The sequence below is a fragment of the Bos taurus genome, chromosome 13 (genome assembly GCF_002263795.3).
Source record: "Bos taurus isolate L1 Dominette 01449 registration number 42190680 breed Hereford chromosome 13, ARS-UCD2.0, whole genome shotgun sequence".
In the NCBI taxonomy this organism is placed as follows: Eukaryota; Metazoa; Chordata; class Mammalia; order Artiodactyla; family Bovidae; genus Bos; species Bos taurus.
The window spans coordinates 52,666,083-52,677,130 of record NC_037340.1 but is presented as its reverse complement, the minus strand read 5'-3'; the positions used below and the strand labels follow the sequence as shown (position 1 = coordinate 52,677,130).

General features: G+C 44.6%; 1 protein-coding gene and 1 pseudogene across 2 annotated transcripts; one reads left to right on the top strand and one right to left on the bottom strand.

Moving 5' to 3' along the window:
• The first annotated feature begins 209 nt into the window (after positions 1–209).
• On the top strand, positions 210–585 carry LOC132346837 (TP53-regulated inhibitor of apoptosis 1-like; annotated as a pseudogene).
• A 979-nt stretch (positions 586–1,564) lies between these two features.
• SNRPB (small nuclear ribonucleoprotein polypeptides B and B1) lies at positions 1,565–10,621 on the bottom strand. Of its 2 annotated transcripts, none has more exons than XM_010811526.4 (7): positions 10,516–10,621; positions 7,678–7,829; positions 5,865–5,976; positions 3,870–4,022; positions 3,017–3,155; positions 2,562–2,687; positions 1,565–1,869 (listed from the first exon to the last, which is right to left on the bottom strand). In XM_010811526.4, the coding sequence occupies exons 1-7, from the start codon at positions 10,516–10,518 to the stop codon at positions 1,859–1,861; spliced, it is 696 nt and encodes a 231-aa protein (XP_010809828.1). In that variant the 5' UTR covers positions 10,519–10,621; the 3' UTR covers positions 1,565–1,858. The 2 variants fall into 2 exon arrangements, with proteins under 2 accessions (XP_010809828.1, NP_001029903.1); NM_001034731.1 differs by having other exon boundaries at positions 1,580–1,725; positions 10,516–10,601.
• Positions 10,622–11,048: the final 427 nt, after the last annotated feature.

Here is an 11,048-nt window from a genome sequence, read left to right as displayed (position 1 = left end):
GGGTCTTCTTGGCAGTGCACAGGCTTCTCTTGTGGCATGCAGGCTCTAGAGTGTGCAGGCTCAGTAGTTGAGGCACACGGGCTTAGTTGCTCCAAGGCCTATGGGATTTTAGTTCTCCAACCAGGAATTGTCCCCTGCTTTGGAAGGTGGATTCTTAGCCACTGGATCAGAGATGTCTCAGTATTTGCTTCATAGTTTATTATAGAAAAATGATAAAGCACTGCTCAACCACCACAGACACTGACATCGTGAACAATGTAGGGGAGGCTTGCACCACCTTGAAAGCTGAATACAACCAGTGGTTCAATCACTGGTTTGCCAGTAATTTCCTCAAGGGGAATGGCTCCAGGGATCCATGCACTGGCCTCTTCAAGTGCTACCAGCAGTGTGTTTAGAAAGCAATGAAGGAGAAGATTCCTATTGAAAGACTGGAGTTCTTGGGCCATGGCAAAGAAAAACCTGAAAGTGCTTCTTGATCTTGACAGTAACTTTGAAAATGGACTCCTCAGATCAGGAAATTGAGGACTCTCAATCATATCAAAGACATGAAGATAGCCATCAATTTGACAAATTTAGGAAGGAGAAGTTTCCTTTCCTTCTTGCTTTTTCCTTACTTGTAAAAGATGATGAACCATCACTCTTTGCTTCTAGCTAGTTCTGGCAACTCAGCAGGAACTTCATGTGCTAAATAATGGAATTATTTGGGATTATGGTTGCAATACTTGATCTAGGATCAGTTTTAGATATATCGTGTATGTAAATGCCATTAGGTTTGTCAGGATGACCAAGGATTCCTGACCTTTTGAGTTATACTTCAAAGGACATTCCGTTACATGCACCAAACTAGGGTGATCGTCCGTAGAAGCAACTGGTTAGGATCTCTCTTTTCTCTCAGGGAGTGAATTTTCTGGAAAGGATTCCCAGCGTAACAGTTCCAAGCAATGCTTGAGTAGTTTTGTTTTTAAATAGTAAATTAATTGTTAACATTGCTGGTGGACTGCGTTAGCCAAGAGGAAGACAGCTTTTAACAGTTCCCTTCGTTAACAACAGGTGTCAGATCTCACATTAAGATGTGAAAACTTCCAGAACGGTGTGGGGAACACCATTTCAGAGCTCATGGAGTAGTTTAGGAATTAAGATCTTTAGAGAGGCTATGGAGAAAGATCCTAAATTGTAAAAGACTTGTTGCCAACTTTCAACTTTAAGATGGAATTGTAAATTTAGTTTCTAAAGAAAATAAAGTGCTGCTTAAGAAGTTATCTTGATTAGTGCCCCCAAAGAGGATATACCAATTCACAACCCTCACCAATACAGTATTAAAGTTAACAAGATGATTTTTGCCAGTATAACAGGTGAAAATGTCTGCTTACAGTTCAATTTTGTAATTCTCTTGAATGAGACTGTGCATCCCTGCAAATAAATACAGTATTTTACAAGGGAAACAGCTAAGGATTAGGGCTAAGGAAACAGGATTAGGGCTAGTTTTTCCAAGGCAACCCTTCTTGATTCTTATCAAGCACCCAATACATCAACAGTTTTTCTGAAAATAAACAAACATACTAGGTGCATTTGTAATATTCTCTTAAAGAGTTTATTATAAACTAGTGTCACAGGCCACAAGGAAGTAAAAGGACTATGTACAGCCTTACGGGAAACAGGCAGGGAGCTGAGGAGGGCCAAGATGAGCCTAGGGCCTTGGTGGGCGCATTCCCGGGGGAGGGGGCCCTGTAAGGGAAACCAGACAATCCGGTGAGACTCCGCGAACAACGGCTTAACAAACAAACAGGTGTGGTAACGTGGCCCTGGAGAATCGGGCCCAAGCCTCTGTGGAGCTACTTCCATAACTCTGTGGCCAAGGTCAAAGAAGGCCTGAAGTAAGAGTAAGAAGTTTAGTCAGTGCCTGATCTGCAACTCAAATCCCCACCCTACCCCAGCCTCCCACACCCGGCAGTTACCAAATGCTCAGAGGGGTACTTCTCTGGGGCCATGGGCTCCTAAGCTTACAAAGCTCAGTAATGGAAAACTATAAATACAGTGATCAGCCAGTTTGGCCACGGGTTAACTTATAGGCCATTATGGCTTCATGAAAAGAACACTGGCCTGGACAATGAGCTCTCTATGGGCCTGTTTCTCGCCTACAAAACAAAAGAACTGATCTGCATCAGCATTTCTCAAACTGGAGTTAAACAGATAATCCATAATAAATAGTACAGCAAAGCCCAGAGTCCCTCCTTAATTAATAGCCACTCCCAAACCAAAGGGCCTAAGACCTTTCTTGGTCATGCAACAAAATGCACTATTTTACAGTGACCAGAGAATACTGCCTTAGATACTGGAAGTACTGTGTACAGGGAGGTTCTCACTATTCTAAGAGGGAGGTAAGGTCCATTTAAGAAATGCTTGCTCCCTCTTTCCTTTCTGAACAAAGCTGTCCTCTAAGTGTTCACTTCCCTAAACTTAAGGCATAAAAGCCAAGAAGGTATGATCAAAATCCAACCTTCTCTCCAATTCCTAACCCAACCTAGCCCTAGGGAATCAAGGCCACTGCTACAGGCACTTACCTCGCATCCCTGGGGGAGGAGGCCGCATCCCCGGTGGCGGCATGCCCATAGGAGTTCCTCGTCCAGGTGGGATCCCCATTGGGGGACCCATGGGAGGCCTCATACCAGGAGGTGGGCCCATCATGCCTGCAAGAGAAAAATCCCAAGAATACAGCCCAAGTGTCCATCATAGCAGGAAAAGTACAAAAGATAGCAGGAAACGTACAAAACTGTTCACCACATTCTAAGACAGAGGGACCATTCCACCCTTCCAGTCCTTCCTAGCACTAGGACTTGAGACAGAGATAGAGCTCTAGTCTGGCTAGTTCCAAAGTCAGTCAACCAAGCTGGATCTCAGAGTAATCCTGCTTAATTACACAAACTCGTCATTAGTTTCAGTCAAGGGTATGTCTCATCATAAATCCAGCTAAGGCATCTTCTATCAATTAACAATGGACTCCTCCTGGGCTCCTCACCTGGAGGGGGTGCCCCTCGGCCCATGGGTGGTGGAGGACCTGCACGGCCAGGTGGGTACTGGGTTGGGGCCCCTGCAATACTGGCTGTGGCTGCAGCTGCAGCTGCTGCAACAGTACCTCTTCCTTGTGGGGTCATCACCTAGGAAGACACAGGAAAGAAGTTAGGCAGAACAGTACAGTGCAATACAGTACCCCTCTCTCCTCTCCAACTTGGTAAAGAAACAGCAGACACCAAATCCACTGAGCTACAACTCAAAGCATCAGACTTCCTATCAAAACCTATTATGCCAGAGGAGATCAAGCGTGATCTTAAGTTCAATTCCTGTTTTCCAGGCCTAAGTTAAGGATGCCCAATCCAAATTAGATAAGGCATTTGCATGCTCAAACAGGCCTGACAATAGGTTGTAAAAGCTATAGTACAGCTGATCCTTGAACATGGTTTTAATCTGCCAGGGTTCACTTATAGGCATTCTTCTCCCTAAATACATACTACAATACTGTGCACATTCTTGGCTTGAATCCATGGACATAATGAGCCAACTGTAAAGTTATATACAAATTTTCACCTGCAGAGTTGGCATTCCTAACACCCATATTGTGCAAGGGTCAAGATTTCAAATGTTGTCACGGAAATACTTTAATACAGTTGGTCAAAAACTTTTCATGCATCTCTTACAGCATCAAAATAATGCATAATAGCAAGCTTTCCTTTTTGCTTGACTCTCCAACCGTGTATGAAGCACAGTGAAATACTGATAGCTTGACAATCACAGCCTAGTTGGTCATTCTGGACTCAGATCTTCACTCTATCCTTTAATTACAGAAGGTGGTGCCCCTTCCTCCAACTCCTCACCTGTTGGGATGGACCACCAACCCCACGGACTGGCCCAGCAAGTCCTGCAGGAGCCTGAGGCATAGGAACCCCAGCTGGGATTCCTCTACCAGCAGCTCTGCCAATCCCTGGGCCCCCAGCAGCTCCAGCAAGTGGCACTCGGGCAATGCCAGTCTGAAAAATAAATATATGTTAATACACTTGTGGCCTAGAGAATAAGAAGTACACTTTGGAATATCACTGCCAAGAGAACCCCTCAGATTTACAGGGCATCAAAACACCTTCTTATAAACACTATCCATTCCTGTTAACACCACTCCTCCTCCATCCAAGATTATATGCCTAGCAGGCTAAAAGAACTTAAGAGTTTTAAGTCAAGAGAAGCACACACAACTCAACCAATATGCATTCTTATGAAAATTAAATAAACAAACAGCTAAGCCTCCACCCAAAAGGGTGTCTATGTTAGATCAGAGTTTTGACCTGACAAAGAGATATGAGGTCCAGTCCCAGCTCTGATTCTCACTTGGTGGGTGATAGTGGGGATAGTGGGCAAGTAATCCCACCATTCTAGTACTGCTTCCTTATCTGCCAATGAAGAGGTTTTAACAAAACTGGTTGTGGTCCTGAAGGTTTACAATTGGCTACATTAGAGTAGCAAATTCTACTGGAAATAGATACCAAAGCTATGAATAGGTCCATAGGCCTTGAATCAGAAACACGGTAACATCCTTTGTATATAAGAGTCTAAACAGAAGGAAAGAACTAGGATAAACTACTCTGCACTCACTTGAAAGTATCTTTAACATGACTTTTGAATACAGCAACTTTGGAAAAATGTTTACAATGTTAAGTTAAAAAGCAGACTGATACATACTTATTACAAGTAAAAAAAAAAAACCCAACATATATATATGGACAAAAATTAAAACAAGGTAACAAGATTATTCCTTTAACAAACAATATCTTAAAAACAAAAAAGGGAAAACAAATTTGGTTAGATTCTCTAAAGCCTCTTCTATTTCTAAAGGGAGGCTGATGTTAATGAACCAATACTGCTGCTGCTGCTGCTAAGTCACTTCAGTCGTGTCCAACTCTGTGCGACCCCAGAGACAGCAGCCCACCAGGCTCCCCTGTCCCTGGGATTCTCCAGGCAAGAACACTGGAGTGGGTTGCCAGTGCCTTCTCCAATGCATGAAAGTGAAAAGTGAAAGTGAAGTCGCTCAGTCATGTCCGACCCTTAGCGACCCCATGGACTGCAGCCCACCAGGCTCCTCCGTCCATGGGATTTTCCAGGCAAGAGTACTGGAGTGGGGTGCCATTGCCTTACTGCTTGGAATCAAATGACAGTTTCACTACTTTCCAGCTGTGCCACCTTGTGCAAGTTACTAAACTTCAATTTGCATTATCTATAAAGTGGGAATAATCTATCTCAAAAGACTGTTACATGGATTAAATACTGAAGGGCTTGGCAAATAGCAGATGCTTAATTAAATATTAACTATTATTCCACAACTTTACAAAAAATATACATGTATTCTATTGTTTGGAGTTACAATTTTTTATGGTCCAACTTCCATGCATTGGGGAAGGAAATGGCAAGCCACTCCAGTGTTCTTGCCTGGAAAATCCCAGGGACAGGGGAGCCTGGTGGGCTGCCGTCTATGGGGTCGCACAGAGTTGGACACGACTGAAGCGACTTAGCAGCAGCAGCAGACTGTCATCACATTAAGAACTGACCCAGGAGGCCTTAAGTGCCTCTTCTATTGACTATGTACATCAACTAAGAAAAGAGGGATTTAAAGTTACAAACCCTCAAATCCTAGCTCCTTACTTCTGACTTGCAAAGTAACCTCTTTAAGATTCTGGTTTATTATCTGTATAAGGGAAACAGAAACCAGAAGATACCTGTGAGTACTGCAATGAAACAGAGAACCCCACACAGGGCCCAGCTCAGGGTGGCACCTCCCTTGCACAAGGTTCCTGGCCTTGCACTGGCTCTCAGTTCTGACTTACGTCTTTTGGAGGTGGTCCCTCTACTGTCATTGAGACCAGGTTCTCCCCTCGAAGTAGCACAAGACCGAGGACTCGCTTCTCTTCTCTCTCTGCTTGTTTTGAGTTCTTTGGTCTAAAGACAGGTTTAGGAGAAGAAACAAAACAAAACAAAAAAAGCATTAGAAAAAGGGTAAAGTTCATATTCACCTACCTAGGGGCCCTCAAAGACTTGTTTTACACTAAATCTACTGACAGGCTAAACTTGTAACCTCCCCCCATCAGATGGTTGTGTCCCATGCCACGAGAATGCACAGACCGAGAGACAGGACAAGATTCAAGAAAGCCCAGCCCTGGCTCACTCACAAAGCCACCATGAGAGCCTTTCCTCAGTCAACTCTTTGTTGCCATTACCCTTTTTCTTCCTTCAGCTTAAGGCTTTAACAATGTCAGGAAGACAGTCAAAACAATTCCTCAAGTCAACTGAATCCCATTCACTCTACTTGCATGCAGTATCCTTCTAGTATTAATTCAACCCCACAGAACTATAACTCTGTCTCTCACCTCCCATTAGAAATAGAAGCCATAAAGGAAAAGGTTGAGATTAGCTACATAGAAATTACACTTCTATCCTCAAAGAACAAAAACGAATCTCCAAATACCCACGAGCAGAAAAGGATGAGCAAAATATAAACGAGATAAGACTGGGAAAAAGTAATTGCAACAAGATAGGGAAAGGAAAGTCAAAGCCAATATCCTAAAATTAAAGGAAATACAAAACACCTTGATTTTTAAAAATTACTTAAAGGTTTCATTTTAATGATTTTTATATAAATTTTCTGTGGGTGGTCATTTTTTCCTTTTTAAAAACTTATCTATAGTTCTTATTTTTTAAAAAAAGCATGTACTGCCCTTTCACAATTTAAAAAAAAATCCTTTATGGGTATCTTAAGTTTTTTCTCATATACTTCTATGTACTTTTAAAAAATATTTCTAATGGGCACATTTTCATTACCAGAATAAAGTTAGTCTCATTCAAAAATGTTGGCCACTCTCTAATGTGCACCTGGCACTCAGCCATCACTACCATTTTCTGTCCTATCCTTCTTGACCTCATGCCACAAAGAAAACAAAAGTCCCAAAAAGAATCGAAGGGAATTAACAGCCACTGGCAACACACTATGGACACTCCAGTGGCAAAAGAGAGCTGGATGGTCAAGGAAATTACATAACTTCTTTGGGCCTCAAGATGCCTTGACTGTAAAACAGAATGAAGCACTAGACCACATCTTTTACTAGGCTAGAAGCTTAAGATCTGTGAGTCCTAAGACAAGGGAATCATCTAACAAATTATGGGATTGTATTCTCCAATTGTTTCTATAAATGACAACAAAAATCACTGGCCCCAAACCCACAAGGGGAGTTGAGCACTTACCCTGAAGAGGGTCAGAGGCTTCTTAAAGCAGTTTCAGACCAGGCTGCACTGTGAGAGCCCTTTAGGCTACAGCTTTACAAATAGGCAATGAGGCCAGAAAATCAAGCTCTCCCCCCTTACACACCTGTGGGGAGAACATGAGAGCCCTTTACCCCAGTACCCAGGGGCACACAAAATCAGAGAAATAAAAAGCCTGGAAGCCCTCCTTACAACTTGTACTCTGCTAGAAATAAAGAGCAAGACTAAGGAAAGAGATTTAAGAAACTCTCCATTTTAATCTGCCCTGTAAAACAGGAGAGCAAACTGAGAGGAACCAGCCAGCTAGTCACCACCTATCACTTGCCCCACCCACCCAATCCACTCCCCATCCACTCAACCCCTCCCCAACAGCCCACTCCTTACTTGATCTTCCTGAACTCATCACAGTCACAGAGGATCAAATTCATATGCTTGTCAAAAGCTTTAAAGGTGCCAATGAAGATACGGCCATCTTGCAGGATACACCTCATCCTGTAGTCAATGTGCTGCAGCATCTTGCTGCTCTTGCCCACAGTCTGCAAGGAGAAATCAGCAGGAATGAGACTCAGCTCCTTTGGACCCACAAAACTGTTGTCTTTCCTTAAAACTTCTGCTGCAGCCTTCTTTTCTGTTTGTCTTTCTAAGTATTCTATCTTTCAACCACAGCCATTTCCTAGGAATTCTCTCACCTGTTTTCAAACCTGACCTGTTAGTCCCCCTTCCCGTAAAATCATCTTTTTTATATAACAATTGCCTTTGTCTATATTGTATATCTTTGTCTATGCTGTAGTCATGTATGGATGTGAGAGTTGGACTATAAAGAAAGCTGAGTGCCAAAGAATTGATGCTTTTGTACTGTGGTGTCGGAAAAGACTCGAGAGTCCCTTGGACAGCAAGGAGATCCAAGCAGTCAGTCCATCCTAAAGGAAATCAGTCCTGAATATTCATTGGAAGGACTGATGCTGAAGCTGAAACTCCAATACTTTGGCCACCCGATGTGAAGAACTGACTCCTTGGAAAAGACCCTGACGCTGGGAAAGATTAAAGGTGGGAGAAGGGGACGACAGAGGATGAGATAGTTGCATGGCATCACCAACTCAATGGACATGAGTTTGAGTAAACTCCGGGAGTTGGTAATGGACAGGGAGGCCTGGTGTGCTGCAGTCCATGGGGTCAAAGAGTTGGACACGACTGAGGGACTGAACTGGACTGAATGTTGTATATGTTTCAGAAGTGAGAGGGTAAGATGGCTCCAAACTACTGACACCCATGCATATTAGAGATTAGTGGCCATCTGCCACTGTGCAGATTACAGGTGACTCCGGTGCTGTGGAACACCAACATCCCATTAAAAAGACTGAGTTTAAAAAAAAAAAAAAAAGACTGAGTAAAAGAGCTGGAATGAGACTGGCACTAAGAACCCAATCAGTGAAGAGCCTGTTATCAGAAAGGAGATGATCAGCTTAGAAGAGAATGGAACCCCCAAATCAGTGATTTGTTAGTGTGTCTCCAAGACTACATTTAGAAACGTTAAAACTTCCTAGTAGTCAGAGTGCTAATGAGTTTGAACACATAATGAGAATATATATGCTGCCATACTCCTTAACCCAACAACCTTTTCTGCTTCACAGCCTGGCTTCAAATGTAGTTGTGCTAAAATAGAGTATATAGACCTCAGAAGAGGACTGTCAAGTGCCCTTGGCAGTTACATTTCTATGAATAAACAACCTGGCATTTGTTATATCAGCCTCCCATCAGTCTGACCAGTCCTAACTCATCCAAGAGCCTTTGAGGTACCAGGCACTATGCTTGCTACTCATCTCTGTGAGGTTGGACAAACACAGGTTTTCTGAACCTACAAATGCATGGATCAGAATCTTGACTCCTGTCACCCTGGAGACTCAAGTTATGTGGTGCAGTTTCTTTTACATGACCATTTTAACCAAACTGTAATCACAGCTTCTAACCACTCGGGTCTGAACCGTTACAGTAACATTTACTGCTCCATTTGTCTTCTACAGCTAATTCGCACTGGGCGCTCACTGGCAGGCACTGCCACAAACACTACTTATCTCATTTAATCCTTAAAATCAGACTTTACAGATAAGGTCAAGAGGCTGTAAGAGGTTAAGCTGTGCTGAAAGCTAGTCAGCCTGAATCCAGTGCCTATTCTTCTAACCAGCTCTCTAAACAACATCCTACTTCCGGTTCACCCAATATATAACAGCTACGTAACAGTTATCTTTCTGAACACAAGTAAGTACGTGTCCTTTTGCTTGTTAAAAATCCTTCAATGGCATCCCTTACCACCAACAAAATTAAATAGCATGTAAAGCCTTTAATAATCAGATTCCCGCCAATTCCTCCCACCCCCATTCTTCCCTTTCCCTCTAAGAACTTTCAACAATGCTACCCTTCACGCTTGGCCTTGCAGTCCTTCGAATCTATACCATTCTCTCCCATTTTCGCTGGGGGAAAGCCTGCGTCTTCTAGGACTCTGACAGGGATCACCAAGTCTAGAAAACATTCTTATCCCGCTCCCCGCCGTTACTTTTACTTAACGCTGAATTACCACTCCGAATTATGTTACCCGTGTCTCCAAATAAGAGTGAACGCGGTGAAGAAAGGAAACACTTCATTGTGTAGCCCCAGGGCCTGAAAAGTCTGGCATACTCAAGCATAAATGTATGCTGAACAAAAGAGTTGAACTTTTCCTCCCTTCACTCATCCTCCGTTCCCTCCTCCCCATCTACCAGAATCAAGACTGTTTCCGGCCACAAGTCGTTCCACGTCTTTCCGCAACTCCTCGGACCCTCACCCTTCCCAAGTCTGAGCCTCTCACCGGGTCTTAATCAGTCCTTTTACGGCGCTAGTGCCCGCTCAGAAGCCCCCACACACATATATGCCGCAAAGTTTACTCAGCGCCTATGGGATCCCAAGCACTAAGGCCACAGAGGCTTGGAGAGCCCCAGCGCTACCCTCGCGCGCACCAAGCGACTCTAGCCTCGGTCCCTTATTTCCAGCCTTCTCGCCACCCCCGCTCCCCCACCGCCCAGTCCACCGAGGGACGACGGTGTGAGTCTTTCCTACCCAGACGGAGGCGCCGAGGCCCGGGCCTTCACCCCCTGAGGGGCCAACCCATGACCTCCTTCCCGGTTAATCACGATCCCCACCCCCCAAGAGACTCAGGAGCTCCCGTGCTGCTGGTCTGCGCCTCCTCACCATGGTGGCGGTTCTGATGGCTCGGATTCCCGCCGGATTCGCCTCCTCGGAGGCCTAGAAGCCCGCGAGTAACTCGCTTCCCGCCGCCGCTACCGGAAATACAACCGCGGGCAAAATGGGGTCGGGTAGAAAGCTGCTTCCGGTCCCGGAGTTGGCCCTTGAGTTCCGGCCGAGGCGCTGAGTTATGAGCTTAGAGCAGGGCGGAGCTTTGGGCGGTGCTATCTTCGGATCCTCTTTGTTGGACAGTTTCCTAGCTTCAGTCCGTACTAGAGCTGCTCCTCTTCACCCTCACTACCCATTCTCCCGCGTCCCAGCCCGTTAACTTTCGGTCCTCATCTCCCGGCACTTTATCCCGGCTCTCTTGTCTACAGGACTTTCTTGGTAGTTCAGCTGGTAAAGAATCTGCCTGTAATGCAGGAGACCCCTGTTTGATTCCTGGGTCGGGAAGATCCCCTGGAGAAGGGATGGGCTACTCAGTCCGATATTCTGGCCTGGAGAATTCCATGGACTGCATCAGTCCATGGAGTCGCAGA

Bases quoted from the DNA above. Each gene is read 5' to 3' on its own strand.
- SNRPB (NM_001034731.1), bottom strand. The intron at 5,977-7,677 runs GTAAGGAGTGGG...ACCTGTCTTTAG, and splicing joins GATGAGTTCAGGAAGATCAA to ACCAAAGAACTCAAAACAAG. The intron at 4,023-5,864 runs GTAAGTCAGAAC...TTTATTTTTCAG, and splicing joins AGGGACCACCTCCAAAAGAC to ACTGGCATTGCCCGAGTGCC.